The sequence below is a fragment of the Gadus morhua genome, chromosome 4 (assembly GCF_902167405.1).
Source record: "Gadus morhua chromosome 4, gadMor3.0, whole genome shotgun sequence".
Lineage (NCBI taxonomy): Eukaryota > Metazoa > Chordata > Actinopteri > Gadiformes > Gadidae > Gadus > Gadus morhua.
This window is the reverse complement of record NC_044051.1, coordinates 12,826,175-12,846,013: the sequence shown is the minus strand read 5'-3', so window position 1 is coordinate 12,846,013 and position 19,839 is coordinate 12,826,175. Positions and strand designations below refer to the sequence as shown.

At 43.3% G+C, this 19,839-nt stretch overlaps 1 protein-coding gene across 1 annotated transcript; it reads left to right on the top strand.

Moving 5' to 3' along the window:
• The first annotated feature begins 6,001 nt into the window (after positions 1 to 6,001).
• rnf34b (ring finger protein 34b) lies at positions 6,002 to 19,839 on the top strand. The gene is made up of 9 exons (XM_030354421.1): positions 6,002 to 6,140; positions 9,768 to 9,986; positions 11,860 to 12,159; positions 12,262 to 12,423; positions 15,340 to 15,402; positions 15,863 to 16,064; positions 16,520 to 16,549; positions 16,700 to 16,741; positions 17,778 to 19,839. Exons 1-9 carry the CDS (start codon positions 6,135 to 6,137, stop codon positions 17,960 to 17,962), a joined length of 1,209 nt encoding a protein of 402 aa, XP_030210281.1. The 5' UTR covers positions 6,002 to 6,134; the 3' UTR covers positions 17,963 to 19,839.

Genomic DNA, 19,839 nt, shown 5'->3' with positions numbered 1-19,839 from the left:
CGGATAATCGGCAATGCGCAATGGATATGAGATGCGCATGTTTGTATGCGTGTGTGTGTGTGTGTGTGTGTGTGTGTGTGTGTGTGTGTGTGTGTGTGTGTGTGTGTGTGTGTGTGTGTGTGTGTGTGTGTGTGTGTGTGTGTGTGTGTGTGTGCATGTGCGTCCATTGGTGTTCTGGCGTGCGTGTGTTGTGTGTCCAAGGGCGTCACTAGGATTTAAAGGCTGGGGGGGCTTAGCCCTTGCAGTGTCTGACATGCATTTTTTTTCATCACATCTTTAAAGTGGTTCTTTAATTCATCATTTATTACAGTAGAGAGTACAGCAGAGCATCTATCAGGGCCTGTTGTCCGGCTCACTTTCTTTTCTTTACTTGCCTTAAGACCTCCTGAAACTTCAGGATGTCCTCCTTTTTAAAAATATAAATAAGTTAAACAAATGTTAGAGTTGCTATGATTTAAGTCTACATATTGGGGTGAGTTCAAGGAAAATAGGTTAGAAAATGTATCCATTAATGCTCTCTTGGAAACTATTTTAATCCAAATTAAAGACAACTTCTAATTGTATCAGTATTTATTTCAACTCATATTCTGTCTTATTATGTTCAGTGCAGGCATGTTACGATTTCCTTGACAAAAGGCTTTTGAACATCTTAGGGGGGCTTACCCCCCGCCCCCAAAAATAGGCCTAACGACGTCCCTGTATGTTTCTATAAAATAATGGCCATGGTAGATGTGTGTGCTAGATCTGGGAACAAACGGACATAAAACATAGGTTATGAATGTGGAGAGTGTAATGATCGTCTTCTTAGTCTTTCGCTTTCAGACGAGCAGCTCTGTGAATGTATCGATGTACTTAGATTGAGTTAGGGAGTAATCGATTCAATGTAATCAGAGAGCGAGCTGGGAAATGTTCTAGCATTCAACTAGAAGAATTGCCGAACTAATATTGTCTGACTTAGCTGTTATATAATGAAATGCTTTGGAAAAAGTGTCTGCTAATATGACTGTAAAATGTACATTTAAAAAAAATAACATATTGTATTGTACTGATCTTAATACACTTTTGATACAGCTGCAAGCAAAGCACGTCCTTAGTTAATGGCCAAGGTAAGACCCGCCAACAGAAAGGTACGGTAATTCAGGGTCAAGGGTCAGTTACTGGCTGTTTCCACATTGTTATCCACTTTCTTTTCTGATTAGAAAAATGTCTAACCTTAAGAGAACCTACGAAATTTACATTACCATTTGAACGTTTGATTTTTTTTTTCTTTGTAGCGATAATAATTGCAATAATTTATATTAATAATTATAATTAATTATAACATTGTGATGCACTAGGAGATTAACACATTTTTTGCTTAATGTCTTATTAACCCCTGATATCACTGTTATTATATCTAATTGCACTTTTGACACTCAGGGAATAATGTAATATATAATATATATGCAGTTGCTCTTCTTTATTACTAATCCAATGAAACTAACTTGTGTGAAGCATGTGAAGATAAAGCTCTTGAATCTTACCTAGAGCGTTTAGTGTAAACAGCTCAGCGGCTTGTCATTAATAAGGATAATAATTCATTTAATTAGTGTATTGCTTTAAATAAGTGATACGTGAGGCAAAGATGTAATGTGATGGATTTGTGTCTCATAAACGACTGATCACTGTCTGTTTAAAAACCGAATCTAACAAAACTAAACAACTAGATGTTGATAACTATAGACGTTAACTACGTCGATGTTGTAGATGCATATTTATGTTATATATTATATTTATTATGTTAACTTGTTGTTAGATAGATGTCATAGATGGATGTTGTTAATATATGGATGTTGTTAACTCAGTAAATGTTGTTAAATATATAGATGTTGTTAACAATATAGATTGATGGCTGATAATAATATGTTGTTACCTAGGTGTTGTAGCCAGATAGATGTTAACTATATAAATGTTGTTAACCAAATGGATGTGGTTTTAAACTTGTATCCATGCATCTAGTGGTGCTGGCTAGAACAACATCTTTAACGATGGGTATCATTGATCGTACCGTGGTTTGTTGCCAGGGTTAGGGTTAGGGTTACTAACCCTGTCTCAATTGATCCACAGCAAACAAATGGTGCGGCTGGTGAACTGTCATCCGGCTCTCCTCTTAATGAGAGTTTGGCGACATCTCCTGGCCTTTAAAATCCTCAAGGGAATGCAACTAAAACGGAAAGGGGAAAAGCAACTATAATTGTACTTTTTTCACGTTATGACCTGTAACATCACTCTATTTTGTTTATCTTCTGATCCAATTGCGCTGATATATGACCAGATAAACACAGAAGGTTACAGCACTCGGATAGATTTTCACCGTTTCCTAATTTAAAGACCCATTGTTAAAATGAAAGGTATATTTGCCTATACATATAAACCTATATTTGGATAGATGTTTAAAACCTGGATTATGAATCCGTTAAGAAACTAGCTTCATAAGTAGTAATAACGCACGCACAAAATCAAATACAGACACACACACACACACACACACACACACACACACACACACACACACACACACACACACACACACACACCCACACCCACAGAGACACACACACACACCAATCTCTGGTTTCTTGTTCTGGTACGTGGGAGTGCTGTGCAAAAGAGGACGGCCACCCAGACTGGCCCCACATCGTGTGTGGATGTCAGTTTGGGAGTCTAAAGAACACCAGATCATGGGAAGAAGGATAGGGAGAGAGGGTATAGGCTGGCTTGCATGTCTCTTCATCACAATTACAGTCAGGGGACAGGGGGGTGGGGGTCAACAAGAACAAACTTGAAGTCTTAAAGGGAAGATAAGAACAACAAGAATAAAGAAAACAACATAGGGATCTGCAATCTCAACATGAAATAACAGCACAAATGTGTAGATGTTATGAGGTTATGATCCGTGACCTTACATAATAATGCAAAATGTGCAGCGTAAAATAGGGTTGGGTATATTTATTATCTATGTATTATTATATGTTATAAAGCCCCTCAATACAGGGATGCAAATTACCACATTTTACAAAATATGTAACTTTTAAGCCTTCAAGAGTGTATCTAACCAGATGTGGAAGAAACATGGAGAGCAGCTCGTAGGAGAGGCCTTCACTGCCATAGGAAGGGTTAACCAACTCTAACCATAACCCAACAAATCGATGTATTATCGATTTGCAATGTATTAACCATTGCCTAAAATGTTCTAGGTTCGAACAGTTTTCAGTCTGTAAGCATATCTATCCCTTAACAAGATAGCCTACTACCTACTACCCTATATGCTAGTACTTGCACTATGGGAGAAAATGACAGAGGTTTAAAGGAAGTATGAGTAATATCTTGCCCACATGTTTGAAACCAGTTTATTACCCCTCCTGATAGCTCTCTTCAAGGAGCTCCTGATCCATTGTCTAGATAAGAGCTGGCTTTAGGATGACCGGTGACCACTGAAGCTGTTATCTCTCTATATTCAATGACCTCAGTCTTTTTCTCACTTCACTTATATGTTAAGGTTAACCAAGCATTGTCAAAAACGTGACTAAATGTTAAATGCGGTATTAGTGTATTTACCTTATGGTTAAAGGAGCCATAAGCCATCCCATTTGAAGGAAAGGTCAACAAAGGACTTCATCATGAGGGACATTCACGTGTCACTCATTTATACCACATGCCAATACAGAGATAAAACCTGGTTACTTAGCTGTCTGTCAAATGGCCCCTATAAAGGTTGTAAACCTCTGTATATCTGGCTCACATCATCCATGAAAGGAAGAGATGGGGAGGCTGAGGTCCACAAGGAAGAAAGGAGTCCGACGGTGTCTCTCACTATTCTTACATTAACTTAAAGGTTCAAATATATAGTTATTAATAGTTGAAAATTGTGCGAATGCATGCTTATTGTCTAAGTAGATTTTCACTGTACTTTCCTACTAGGACCTAATACTAGTAGCTACTACTACCATATCGCCTATCGAACTGTGACCCTACTACCTATTACTACTACTACCTATCATATCTGAACCTACTTACCAGGTGGCTACTAGTACTACTACCTACCCTACCAGCTCATTCATGAGATAACAACAAGCTGAAAGCAAGGCTAGACATAAACCAGGTCTTGCTAAATGACATTACGCATCTGGCGCTGCACGGTGGTCCATTAATGAAAGGAGCTCCGGAGAGTTATATTCATAGTGACAGACATGTGGTCGCCGTCAGGGTTCGCTGGCATCTCTCCGATGTTTCTCTCACGTGGGCGTCTGCCGCTAAAACCAATGGTGCGTTAACGTCGCTGCAAAATATGGGGAACATTTCCGCGAAGTCGGAAAGTTCGCGTGAACTACACACCTCATGACGCTGTTATGATTGTACTTCCGTTCGGCAATTCGGGCCAAATTTTGAGGCGCGTTCACTCTCCTGGTGATAACGAGACGGCTCACCAGTGATGACGCTCACGCTACGCATGTTCCGGACAGCGACCGTTCATGTGCACTTGGGAAACAGCCGGTTGGGAATCTAGAAGTTCTTCACAGCAGGGTTTTTTTTATCCGAAAAAAACAGTCAGAACTAAATACAACTTATAGGATCAGTTTCAAATTTGCATGCCTTTATTTCCTTGATGCCTATCACCTACTATCCTTTTGCTTTTATTAATGAGAAGCACATACAGTATTGCCACGCAGCCACTGTATGGAAGGCAACACTTGCCCTTATCTAGAGCTGGTTTATCAGTACACAACGTTTAAAACTGAGCAAAGTCATGCCAACAGACTTTACAACGTGAATCAATAGTAAAGTATGTGATATGATGGTTGATTCTTTTATATTGAGTAAAACTATGGACCTTAAAGACAAAAACGTTCACGTTCCGCCATGTTCATGCGCGTCACTTCTATAGGTCCTTGAGGCTTGCAGCCAGGGAAACCGACGGTGATTGATTGTATTTCCGCTATACAAAAAAACATAATGCATAAGGAATAAGCAATGCTGAGTTTAATTGAACATTTCAGTATGAATGCAGAACTTGGAAATGTTTTAACACTTCAGCTGAATAGAAAACTTCAGGTAGACCTATTTATATTCATTAGGATTTTTTTTTTTAAATTAGGCCAGTTGTGATCTTTGATTATTGCTTATATAGTTGTCATGAAGTTGACTATGTATTTAGATTGCAAAACAGAATGAATAGTTTAATAATATCTACGTCCTATTTTTGCCAGTAGGCCTACTTCAGTAGAGTAGTGTTGTCCTGTGTTGATATGTGGTACTGCACCCACATCACGGCTATCTGCTGCCCCCTGGCGGCATGTTATGTGTAGATAAAGGTCTTTCCTTGAAACCCCGTGTTGCGGGCTGCATACGAGATGTGGGTCCTCATCATTCCTCATATGAATACTGCAGTAATTGCCGACACGGGCACGAGACAACTGGACATTAAAGATAATTTGCCCATACAGGCAAATCTGATGCTTCTTATGGTTATTTCTGCAAGCACAAGAACACAAAAAATTATGGTTTTGCCTTCTCATTATACAAATATTCACAGAATGAAATATTGCATGGAAATATGGTAAAGAAAAATAGTCAACGTTGCTACAATTTATTTTTTCTGTTAGTGGGTGACCTTTATTATAATGATATGTGATACAATAAATATGTGAAACTTTTCAATCCAAATAGACTGCTTGGTATTTTCATATAGCGACGACTGGATGGAGGTTACCCCATCAGACATTTAGTGAATAGTACACTGTGTACTGTCTTACCGGGCTTGAAATCTTATAAGACAGCCATGCTCAAAATCCTATAAAACATCATGTATTATTGGCTTCATGCTGTCAAATCGTCTTGGGAATCAGACTCCAAACGTGTTTACGCACAGCGTGTGTCACGCCCATTGGTGAGATCTTTACGGAGATTGGCTGACTAAGAAAACCGACACTCGGTAGAATCGGTGATTGGTCAAGTCTCCCTTGCACATTACGTCATGCCTCATCTTTTTACACAGGGAGGTAGAGAGAGGGAATACGTAATGGTTTGATTCCCTTTGCCCTTGCAATGGTCGTCATTCTGCTATTACTTGGCAAATTCCTCAACCGGGAGTTGCAATGAAGGTATGGTGGCGATTTCTTCTGAGCGAACAGTATTTCTAAATTATGAAACGATGCTATTATAATTGCAACTTTCGGACGATACGCAAGACGTAGGGAATTTGGTACCCTAACGTCAATGCAAGTTGTCACAGTCTGGAAATCTATTTGTATTCATGGATTACCGAATCGCCGGTGAAACCTTTCGTTAATTCTCAAGCGTAAGTTTACAAACGAACAAATGGTCTCCATTGCAAGTGCATTTCCGGTTTTCCAATGTGAGCTTATATCCCAATGCCATATTTCCTGCATCTTTCGGTGTGTGTCTGTGCTTGCTGCACACTGTCACTAATTGTGATTCCTCATTTGAACATCATTGTTATTGTTCGCCTGAGTCACGAGCAGTGGGCATCCAATAGTGCAATGTTCATTCATCCTAAACCTTTAATCCGCTTTTAATGTGGTAGAAACGTATCGTACTCTCTGCTGAGGCTTCAGTGAGCTGCAGGGTTTTCTTCTTGTCAAGACACAGCTATTGACTGACATCGTTTTAGCGTGCAGCATTGTGGGAGATTCTAGAAAAGGAAACACTGATGGAGGTGGCCCTAATGTGCCTTTTAGTTGTCTTTGGTAGTTCAAACCTAGAATAACACCAAATATAGATTGTAACATTTCACCAGCACACCACAATAATAATAATAATAATAATAATAATGATAATATTTGTACATAATAATATGTATTATTATTATTACTATTAATATATCAAGTTAATCATATATTAAGTTGTGGCCGAACCAACTGGGGGAAGCATACTATTATTAGAATAATTATTAATTTGTTGAGCTGTAGAAGATTGGATAGGCTGAAATATGGATGAAGAACTGACTTTAAATTATAGTTGCAGTGCATGTTTTAGACCTGTTATTTCTTATTTTATTTTTAATTGAAAAGCATTTTTCTACCCACGGGGAGCAGAACACACAGCAAACCACAACCTCTGCCAAAATAGGAAACCGTAGGCTGAGAGTGGAAAGATAGTGACACATTTATAAAATAGCAATTCAACCTATAAATCTGTGATCTGTACAGTATCGAATTATAGTGGTTTGGGATCCGATAGACATTAGTTGAGTTTTTTTATCAGTTGGGATGCTGTATCTTCCTAGGCTGTCTTAACATGCTTATAGCAGTCTATAGATGAATATTTCAACTAAAATGATTCCCTCAGCTGTCATCTACCCCCCTCCAAGAACAATTGAAAGCCTAGTGAATACATATTGATTTCTGTGTACACACAGTACTAATCCTGAATCATTACCCCCCCCCCCCACACACACACACACACACAAACACACACACACACACACACACACACACACACACACACACACACACACACACACACACACATCACATCATCGACTGCAAACATCAAACTTGCATTAAGCGCAATTAATAATGTAAAACTTCGCAAGCATCTTGGTTTTCAAAGCTTCTTGTGCCTTGAAAATGACTGAAAAGACTGTTGATAGACGCTTGTCTTGTCACTCCAGGCCCTCATATTGGGAGGAAGTGCGTTTGCTCGAATTCACAGTAGAGTTAGCTGACTTCAGTGGTAGACTAGAGAGCGGGGAGATCTTTATTATCACAGTAGCCTCCTGGGTTCAGCCTGAGAGAGGAAGCTAGCTCACAAGCTCATTTTTGGAGTACAGCGAGCTGACATCAATGGTGGCCTCCTGGGTGGAGATCTAGCAAGGATGTGGGCTTAAGCTGTCAGAAGAAGCACAAGCTGAACAGAAATTAGAAGAACAAAGAGTATTTTTTTTACATCTCAGTTGTGATATTCTTAACTTAATTATTCCCATCACACACGCTATTTGTTTTTATGTATATATTCTGTCCGTAGTGAACAAACACATAGTGTACTGTGATCTGTTTTACCTACGGTACATACTTAGGCATATGATTTAAATCAAAAGCTTTTAGAGGATTCCCTTAGATGCAGGTCTATTATAATTTATTTTCCGGATCAAGTGGTAGGGGGGCCAAGCATGGTTCATAGTTACTATATGAAGTGATGGAACGCAGCCCTGAGAAAGTAATTAGTTTAGGAGTGACTTAGAGAGAACCCATCAGACTTATTGAGGATGATGATTGCTGACTTGGCAGTAAGCCATGAAGCGGCTGTCTCATGTTAAGAAATGGAGTCTAGTTGGACCGTGATTTACCTTAGGTAGTCTCAGTAGTCAACTCCAAAGATCACTTTGATGATGAGAATACACAACCTTATGATGGCTGTCGAGCACGATTGTGGCGCGTTCAGATTGGTTCCCTTCATTTCTGTGACTCCTATTTAAGTATACAAATCTGCACTTGCTTGGTACACTAACCCTAACCCTAGAAGCCTGAAAACTATCCTCAAAACAAACCATATTCCATAGTAATCTGGTGGAAAGACACAAAATGCTGACAATGGGACTAGAATAACATATTGTAACCCACCTTGTCTACTCCTACACACACACACGCACGCACACACACACGCACGCACACACACACGCTCACACACACACACACACACACACACACACAGGACAGACCGTGCAGTATGCTGATGTCAGTTATTGATTTGCTCGGTGCCTGAAACAGTACCCCCCCCCCCCCGCCGCCCACACTCATTAGTATAAGTATAGTATAGTATAATGCTGGTGGTGCTAGTGGTCCTGATGGTGTTCGTTGTGCTGGGAGAGAGCATGAGCCCCAGTCTGTAAAGCAGAGGACGTGCACATGATCTGGTACACATGATGTCATGCATATGATGGGAGCTAGCATGCAACGGTGCTCTGCTGCTGCACGGTCATCCCTCAACGTTCTGCATTTGCGTCGATCATGGTGTTCCGAGTGAATGGAGAATGTTTAGCGGGCGCCTGAGAAAACTCATTAAAATCCTTTTCATTGTGGTGAGCCCCCCTAATGATGCTTGCTATCTGAGCAAGCAGTATACTGTAGTGTACTCCTCTCTGGCCATCCTCCTCCCCCCTTACACTCTATTAATACCCCTTCCTTCTTCATCTCTTGCCTTTTATTTAGAAATACTTATTTTCATTAATTAATTAATTAATTCATTCATTCATTCGTTCGTTCATTCATTCATTCATTCATTCACTCAGGCTGCTTGTCCCACCCCTATGTGCATCATGATAATGATATTTTCAACAAGCTAAGCTAGCAGATACAGCGCTCTGCTCATCCCTGGGCCTGGGTTATAAATATCTATCATGACGGCGCTGTCGGCGCTCTACTGTACGGTGGTACACTGTTCTGTACACACTCTCTCTGCACTCTGTTGTTACAGACCTGTTGTTATACACACGTTCTCCACACTTTCTCTCATTCTAACCCTTACCATGTTCAGCATGTGGTTCTCGTTTTGTTCTGAAATCGATACAAACTAAAAGCTTTTTTGTGTGTGTGTGCGTGTGTTTATGTCTGTGTCTGCCTGCGTGTGTGTGTGTGTGTGTGTGTGTGTGTGTGTGTGTGTGTGTGTGTGTGTGTGTGTCCGTATCTGTGTGTGTGTGTGCGTGTGTGTGTGTGTGTGTGTGTGTGTGTGTGTGCGTGCGTGTGCGTGTGCGTGTGTGTGGTCCACAGGCGGGGGCGTCCTCGATGTGGGCGTCATGCTGTGGGTTGCTGAACGAGGTGATGGGGACCGGGACGGTCCGGGCCCAGCCGCCGGGCTTCGGGGCCGGGGCCGGGCCCTTCCGCTTCGCCCCTAGCGCCGGGTACTCCACCTACCCCCCCACCAGCTCAGGGAGCGCGGGGCAGCTCTGCAAGGCCTGCGGACTGGCCTTCTCCGTCTTCAGACGCAAGGTAAGGAGAAAGGGTGGTGGTGGTGGTGGTGGTGAGGCTGATAGTGATGGTGGTAATGGTGGTGGGGGTGGTGGTGGTGATGGAAGTGGTAGGGATAATGGTTGGGATTGAGGGGATGGTGGTGCTGATGGAGGTGGTAGTGATAATGGTGGTAGTGGTGATGGGGATTATGGGGATGGTAATAATGGTGGTGGTGATGGAGGTGGTGGTGATGGAGGTGGTGGTTATGGAGGTGTTAGCAATACATGTGCTGGGGATCGAGGTGGTATTGATAATAGCAGAGGGGGTGTGGATGGTGGTGATCTTTGTATTGCTACTAGACGAGTGGTCCAGGAGATCAAAGGTAAATCAACAACCGTGGCTAGACCACAAAGCATAAACAAATAACCCGATGTATGTGCGTATAGGAAATTAATACTAAGTATCAGTCCGGTTTCGCTCCACGATGAAGCAAGGCCTTACCTCATCCCTATGTGCTCTCCAATAACCATGATCAGAACCTCCCCAGGCAGTGGCAGGCTAGCGAGGGCTCCAGCAGCCACCTGACACCCCTTGGCGTCCCTGCCTGCACCTCCAGTCAGAGCAGATAGAGCGGTCCCCTCGGCCAGCCTGACGCCAGCCCCATCACGCCTTGTGTTTGGCCGTGGAGAGATGATATCGTGGTCCCTGGATAGCGCTAGTGAGCTGATAAACATGATCGATCAATTGGGAAATTACCTATTTTTTTGATTTTTTTGTATTTGAAATGTAGTTGGAGTGTATATTTGGAATTTGTAGTTAGAGTGTTTTTTTGGAATGTTTTTGGAGTGTGTGTTTGGAGTGGGTGTTTGGAGGGTGTAATGCACTTGAAAGGCAGGGGGAGAATCCTGCTGCCGGATTGACCTTTCTGTACCCTGTCCGTTTGTATTTGTTTAATCCGACAGACCATTTGAATGTTCAAAGCAGACGGGAAGCACATGGCAAATGTCAGCACAGCAGCTGGACTTTCAGATACATTCACGATGTCTCTTTTTCTTCTTTAGATATCTTTTATAAAAGAATAGTGTATGGATAACGATCCTTCGCTTTGGGAGTGTGTGGTTCTAAAAGCATTATCAAGTCATTAAACGCTGTTTCATCCATATTGATGTATAATCGTTCTAAGCCTGATGGTAGAAGCTCTTAGTAAGGCAAGGTGTAAATAGCGCTGGATAAAATCTTGGTTCTTATCATAAGTCATGGAACTTGGCAATAGAAAAGTAAGGAATAAAGGGATACAGAGTACGGCGGGTTGGCAGGATAATATCGCGGCCCGGTCTGCACACAACTTAACCTGGACCTGAACCCCCTTGCCTGATCCTTAAAGACAAATCTCAAATCTCTTCTGTTAATAGACCAGAGACCCCGATGTGTTTCCACACCGTTCTGCATCCTTTGTCCTCGCCTTCCTTAAATCATCACTTGCTAAACGATTTTCGGCGAAACGTTGAAAAACAGGAAAGAACTTTAATCCGAAAACAATTGCACACTGATCCCTCCTCCCGCACTATACTCTCCCCCCCCCCCCCCCCCCCCCCCCCCCCCCCCCGCCCCCCCTGAAACCGGGTGGGACTTATATCTATGAAATAAATTACAGGCAGGGGGTGGTAACAGAGAACTACGTAGAGATATTGGAGAGGGTGCAGGAGTTTTATGAGGAGTTATATAACAGGTGGAGGGGGGGGATAAAGGTAGCACAGAGGAGGTGCTGGCTGGTATAGATAGTGTGAGCTGAGTGAGGCTGATGGGAGCTGCTGTGACAGGGAAATCGATGAGAAGGAGGTAATGGAAGCGGCGGAGGGATTAAACAGTGGAAAACTGTTAACTCTTGAACCCCACACTTCCATCCTCCCAGCACATCTGTTGCGACTGCAAGAAGAGCTTCTGCGCGCCGTGCTCGGTGCTGCAGGAGAACCTCCGCTGCTGCTCCACCTGCCACCTGCTGCGCAGCACGGCCTTCCAGCGGCCCCGCCTCATGCGGCTGCGCGTCAAGGAGCTGCGGCAGTACCTGCTGCTGCGCAACATCCCCACCGACACCTGCCGCGAGAAGCAGGACCTGGTGGACCTGGTGCTCTGCCACCAGGGGGCCGGAGACACGCCCGGACCCCTGGAGGAGGAGGAGGAGGAGGAGGAGGACGAGGAGGAGGAGGAGGAGGCGGAGGAGTTGGTGGCGTTGGAGGAGGAGGAGGAGGAGGAGGCGCGGGAGTTGGAGGAGGAGCTTGAGGCGGTGCTTGAGGAGGTGCTTGAGGAGGGGGAGGAGGAGGAGGGGGAGGAGGAGGAGCCGGGGGAGGTGGACATGGACAGTGTGCGCTCGCTGCCCCCCTCGGTGCACGCCTCCCCGCCCCTGTCGGCCGTCCCGTCGGTGTCGGGGTCTCCCGGGAGGCTGAGCCCCAGCAGCAGCTATGTGACGGCCAGCCAGGTAGGGACATGGGCACACTGTACACCGACAGACGCACAGACACACACTGTACATACACTCACTCACTCACTCACTCACTCACTCACTCACTCACTCACTCACTCACTCACTAGGGATGGCGAATATGTAAAATATTCTTGACCGACCACCGAGCCTCATTAACCGGTTGAAACCGGTTAACCGATCAGATTAAAATGTGCTATTTGAAATAACAGCCATTTCGAGCCGCACCAGCCGCCTGCTATTTCCTAACTCTGCTTATCTCTCTCCTGTTCGGCCTCCGACTCACTCACACACACACTCAAGAGGGAGAGGCAGTGGCTCTAACCGCGGCACGACCTGTGTTTGAATTGAAACACGAGGCGTGCTTACTGCAAGTTGACCGTGTGTAGAGAGCGGGCTCGAACGCCCACAATGGTCCGAGGTGGCGTGGACCTCGTTCAGACCCTGCGCGGGATTCACCAGGGGCCAATCGGAGGAGAGGGCAGCGTTAGCAGCTCATTTGAAACATTGCCGCGGCTAATTTAAGAAAATGACAGCTCCGAAAAGAGACGCCGCTTGTTTAGTTTGGAGGAGACGGAAAAATTGGGTGTGAGGGATAATTTTTTTTCACTTCACACAAAAAGATCTTGGAATGAGATGGCTAACTGTAGTCTTAGAGCGTTTAGTCTACTGTCCATATTAATTTAGAGATCTTATTCTCCGCCGCTTGCATGCGGGAATAATTAAGACTTGAGGAGAAATTAAACAGTGGGCTAGAGACGCAGTGTCCGTCCAACTTCCAATAAGTCAACGTTTAACGTTGATACGGTCAACCATCGGTCAATTGGTCATCGGTTAACATCACTATCACTCACTCACTCACTCACTCACTCACTCACTCACTCACTCACTCACTCACTCATTCACACAAACACACACACACACACACACACACACACACTGTACATATACTGTACATATGCACACACTCACTCACTCACTCACAGACTGTACATAAGAAACACACACACACTGTACATAAATACACACACGTACATGTACATATCTATCAGACTACATGTTAGTCTACGGGTGGTAGAAAAATACATGTGGTCTGTCTCTGGGCAGAACTGACACACACACACCTGTTCAGTCTGGCAGAAGGGCTCAAGAAGTCGGTCGTGTTTCTTACACATCACCCGTAAAACATGTAGTCTACGGGCGGTAGAAAAAAAACACCTTGTTGGGGTAGCAAACCTTCTGTACAAATACGTGTGCTGTATGTACAGTGTATGTATATACTGTATATGCGACCAGACCAGACTGCACAGGGTTTAATTCCTCTGCCTGTTTTTAGGTGCGTTACACTGAGCTGCTTATGTAATTCTCCAGCTGATCCTGTATGTGCCACAGCTGTAGCCAGGCAGGCCAGGCACTACAGCGTACCTTCATGTAACCCTTCCTTGTCCCCCAAAGTCCTCGGGCGGTGAACATGCCTTTGGAATTAGCCAGAGAGCCATTAGTGACGACGTCCCTGAGCTCCATACGGAGGAATGTCTTGCTTTCACTGGCAATATCAGAGGAGGTCAGATGGGAGAGAGACAGCGAGAGCTGGGCCCCATTGGTAATTAAATAGGGGCTCATGGTCAGGTGTGATGTCACACATAGTGCTGTCTTCAAGCCATTAGCTTATTGCTTTCCGCGCGGCTCAACGTGCCAGGGAACGCCTCGTGATAATCTCTCTTAAACACCTTCACTTAGGAAGCAGCTAGCCACCGAGTTGGCTAACTCTGTTGTTGTTCTACCTAAGTTGCTACTTCTAATACTACTATTACTAATGCTACTGAGACCACTACTACTATTTTTAATGATACAACTAGTACTACTATTACTAATGCTACTATGACTACTACTACTATTACTAATGATACAACTACTACTATTATTACTAATGCAACTACTACTACTACTACTATTACTACTATAACGAATGCTACTACTACTGCTCCTATTACTATTACTGCTTCTTGTGCATGAGACAACAGCTCTGTATCATTCCTCTAATCACCACTTATTGATTTTTTTTATCGATTGGGCTACGCTGTTGGGATTGTTGTTGTTGTTGTTGCAGCTGATCACAGCATTTTGTTGTGAAATGGAAGTGTGTAGGGTCAACACACACACACACACACACACACACACACACACACACACACACACACACACACACACACACACACACACACACACACACACACACACACACACACACACACATTTGACCTCCACACTGCTTGTATTTGCATTTTATGGACTTATGCCTGAGTAGAGAACTATAAAGCATCCCTACTAGACACATTGATTACCTTACCTCTGCCAACCTCTTATTAAATCAAACTATAAGTCCTAGGCATTGATTAAATATACAATTTTTGAATCAAGATTATAAATCACACTTTAACTCCTAGACATTGATTGACTAACCCCTGCTTGAATTAAGTTAATAAATCAAACTATAAATCCTAGAGATTGATTAAAAAACCTATTTTTAAATCAAAAATAATAAATCACAAGATAAATCCTAGACATTAATTAAATCAAGATAATCAATCCAACTATAACTCCTAGATATTGATTAACTTACCTCTGCCTTAATCAAGTGTTTCAAGCGTAATTGAGTAATTGAGGAGCTAACACCTTATTTCCACGAGTTTAGTGATAATAATCGTTTTGTAGTCTGACCATATGAAATATGGTTTTGAATTCCCTTTTATTGATCATGGGGCTGTCTGCGGAGAAGGCCTCGTGCTTGATCGATGCGATATTAAAACCCGTGACCTCACCCCTTTCCCTGCGTCGTGTTCATCCTGACGTTATGTTGGTCCGGATCGATGTCCCCTACTCATGTGGTGTCCCCCGTCTCCCTCCCTGCAGGGGCACGGGAGCACTCCCACCGTTTCACTGCTCAACCTGGAGGAGACTGAACACATCATGGAGGTAACCACATTCACGGCTGCAGGGAATGGGAATCGCCCTGTTTACGAAAACACATTTCCAAAATATCCCCCGTTAATGTCGTCTTTCTCCCTTTTTTTTAAGAACATTCCTATTTGATAACCCTAAAAATAGGACAAAATTAGTTTAGCTGATTATTTTTTTAAACAGGAAAAAAATAACCATTTGAGATGAAGTTACCTTTGCTGTGGTTGCCGACTTGTGGAAGGTGGCTCAACTTTCAATCAGTAAAATCTGATCATGTTTCCCTACGACTTACCACCGGTGATACTTTAATTTACTCAGTTAACGCCCTAAACATCCAGCTGTCATTAAGCCCACTCGAGCCTAACCATAAGAATTTCCGCGCAAGAAGACACAGAGAGAACCATACTTCCCATCACCATGACAAACCCCAGAGCACCTCTTTCCATCCTCACTCCCTCCGTCTCTCGTTCCTCAGGTGAGCCCGGCCACCCAGAGAAGGATCCGGGCGTCGCTGTCCGACCTGGACACGGAGGAGGCCATCGAGATGCTGACGGTACGCCAGCTGAAGGAGATCCTGGCCCGCAACTTTGTCAACTACTCGGGCTGCTGTGAGAAGTGGGAGCTGCTGGAGCGCGTCCACCGACTGTACAGAGAGAACCTGCAGAACAGGAAATCCAGTAAGGACCCCCCCCCCCCAGTGGGTGCACCCCGTTATAAATGCACGCATATCGCAACATTTATATTTACATTTAGGGCATTTAGCCGACGCTTTTATCCAAATGGACTTACAATAAGTCAGAAGAAAGGGAAACAATGTAATGCTGTCAGTACAGTAAGGATGTATCATTTACATAGATCCAAGTGCCAAGCACTTGGATCTTACAATCGTTAGGTTAACCCATTCCCTGTATACAACAAAGATAGCTAGGATAAGATGCTGCCCGATGCTAAGTACTATTTTGAAGTGCAAGGACGTACAACATGCAATAAGTGCGTACATTAAGTGTCAGGACGTACAATAACAATAAGTGCTTAAGAGAAGTGTGTTGGGGTAAGGGGTGAGGCTATGCAGAGTCTAGGTAAACTCTGAACGTCGCTAGATCGTGACCTGAGATGTTTTTCTCTCTTCTAGTGGAGAATGTCAGCAACCCTATAACAGCAGGTAAGAGTCTTTACCCTGATTATTTTGTTAAATATTCAATCAAACGTTATTTATTAACTGAAAATAATTATGCAGTATTCTATATGGTGGAGTCGTTGAAAGTTGTGTATTGCTGCAGAATAATAATTATTGTTTGTATTTTTCTTCAAGTTGTAGCCTATCCCCCATCCATCTGCAACAGTGGCGTTGGAGGTAAGACCATGGGTCTAAAGGCCTCCCCCCGCTCCTCTCCTGGCACTGACACACTGTGCTGTAAAGTTGTTGTAATGCATCTAGTCTATATTGTAGAGGAGCCCATCCCAAAGTCCTCCTGGATATAAACGTAACATCATTCATTATATAAGGAGCTTCCTGCTCATTTCCTTCCCACTTAGTAATTGAATTCCCCGGACACTCTCCGACTTTGTGTCGAGGTGCTGGTCCTCTTTTGTCTTTCATTGCATCTCAAAGGACCAAAGCCGTTACATACCACCATGTCATTCATTTACAACGTCTTACCAATCTCTACAGAGTCGGTTAAGACCCCTCCTGCCTTCGTCTTTATACTGGAGCTGTCTTGAAGCTTTAGTATTTAAAGCTTTTAGTCTTTAGAGCTAAATCACCACCCCATTCCTATTCACCACCCAGTCATTTAGCAGAGGCTTTTATCCTTCACTGCTTGCAAGTGAATTGAAATGCATGTCATGACTGAGCCTTTCGGGTATAAAGGCTTTTTAGCTCGAGCATGCCTACAAGAAACACCCGGTGACATCGGGGATTGCACCCCAGTCCCTTCCGACCCCCTAGCCACTACACCATCACATAAAATGCCTTTAAGGTTTTTGCACCATCTTCCTGGAATAACCTGCAGGGGCAGCTGAAGCTTCAGGACCTATTAACTCTCAGTGAATTTAAAGCTGTTGTTAAGAGTTTGACATCGGAATCCATTGGAAACTGCAATTGTTTTTGTCAATGATCTTTATGTATTATCACTATTGCACTTAGTATTGAACTTGTATTTTGTCTTGTGTTTTATGTTGGAACTGTGAACTGCAGTCCATCTTGGACAGGTCCCTCTTGTATACAGATTTTAATCTCAATGAGACTAACCTGGATAAATAAAGGATATGATAATGATAATAATAATAATAATAATAATAATAATAATAATAATAATAATAATCATGCAGTGCCCCCTCTTTGAAATGAAAAACGACAGCTCTGGCCCTCCCCCCCTCCCCTCCCTCAGACGGCGTGCGCTCTCCGCTGGCGTCGGACGAGAACCTGTGTCGCATCTGCATGGACGCCGTCATCGACTGCGTGCTGCTGGAGTGCGGTCACATGGTCACGTGCACCAAGTGCGGCAAGCGCATGAGCGAGTGCCCCATCTGCAGGCAGTACGTGGTGCGCGCCGTGCACGTCTTCAAGTCCTAGGCCGACCGAGCACAAAACCCAACCCCAAACGGGACAGAAGCGGCCGCCGCTACCGCCGCCACGCCACGGCGTCGTCGGACCCCCCGGGGGTCACACGTTGAAGCCGTGAGCTGATTGGTTAGAATTAGCATGTCCACTTGGTCCAACCCCAACCCCCCACACTTCCCTGATCTCTTAGGGTTTGGGGCGGATGAAACGAAATTGCCTAAAGATCATCCCCTTGTTTTTTGTTTGTTTTTCTCAACTGATTCCAAATCTATTCCCAGTTCCGCTCACCCTCTCCTCCATTCCTACTGGCCGACACTGCAGTTGACTGTCATTGGCTGTCCTGGGACACCCCCACTTTTTGCTCGTCAGTCTCTGGAACAGTCGGACCTCACGCCACTGTACTGTGGAAGACGCAGCGCCGCGTTTGGGATCTCACCTCTGTTGTTGTTCTAGATGACACGTCCCCATGGGACAATTGAAGTGGATCTGTTGTTGTTGTGGTTGTTGTTGTTGTTGTTGGCGAGGAGAAGAGGACAACGGTATTCCCGTGGGTTGGATGGAAGTGGACATAGTTTACACGTTCATGTCCACTCTGTGTGCCCCCTTCCCCCTCTGTGTTGTCCAAATGTTTCAATATAAAAAACGGCGACGCACACTTGTGTGTGTGTATGTGTGTTTCAAACTGTCATGTGTCTAGACTTGAATCACCATGTACCCGGTGAGGGCCAAACTCCATGCCTTCAGACAACTAACATTTGTAGTTTCTTTGTACGTTTTCCGATATATGCATCTCATGACCAGCAAGCACCATAAGATAGTTGATATGTGTTTATATTTATTTTTATTTAAACCCTTTGGATTCAATCTCGTCAATTCCTTTTTTTCTATATGCTATTGCTCAGTTAACTATGTTAATTAATGGTTAATCTGGTTAATTTAGCTTGATTGCTTTACATTGCGCTGTTGGTTCTCTTTCACAATTTATTTATGATCAGATCCCCTGATGTAAAAGCCTACGTTTTCTTTTTATTATTTTAATTTACACCAAGCAATGCCATCGTACTCAAGAGGTGTCTAAAGTATGTAATCTGTTTGTGTTGTCCATTCGTGTTTCCAAACTACTATCGGTATCAAAGTAGGTGCTTTTTAAAAATCCGTCTTCTGAGATTATGAATAATATCTATATTATAGTTTTTTTGTCATGTTGTCGAGATTGTCTCATACTTTGAAAGAGGGGGGAAGATTCCCCAACACCTGGTTTACGTTAACCTGTTTATGCAATTTTAAGATTTGTTTTTGTCATAAGATCAAGTTTACTTAAATGTTTTTTCAAAAAAAATTCTACTTATGACTTGCGGCATGTTGACATAAGACCAATGCTTATTTCTGTTGAGTGAATCGCATTGGTAGATCGGTGTTTACTGATAAGTTATTAAATGTATACGTTTTTTTCTTCGGGAGACCTATAACATGTTTTTCCAATGTTGAATTAGCATAGAAGATAGAAGAAAGAAAAAAAGAAACAAGCATCAGAATGTAGACGAGATGGGTTTGTTGCCGTTATGTCATGCATCGCATTTTTTCTGAGGCGACATCGGAAAATTGCATCAGATGCTTTTTTCGTTTTCCCGTTAGTTCCGTTCCAAGTCCACTACAAAAGGTGACTACTTGTCCAACAACGCACAGTCACTGTGTTAGCCTGTCTGTCCCTGCTGCTGGTCCTCCAAGATGTCACTCGTGGGCAGCTATGACGCGGTGGAACAAACCTCATCAGCACTGTCTCATGCTCCAGGATATTTATATTTTGGAAGGTGGAACATTTTATTTTGTTAAACAAGAGAAAAAAATGATTTATTAGATTCAAATAATAAATACAATACTTTAATCCA

Excerpts from the sequence above, each read along its gene's own strand:
- rnf34b (XM_030354421.1), top strand. Across the intron at positions 15,403-15,862 it reads AGACTGAACACATCATGGAG|GTGAGCCCGGCCACCCAGAG; the intron begins GTAACCACATTC and ends CTCGTTCCTCAG. Across the intron at positions 16,550-16,699 it reads CAGCAACCCTATAACAGCAG|TTGTAGCCTATCCCCCATCC; the intron begins GTAAGAGTCTTT and ends TTTTTCTTCAAG.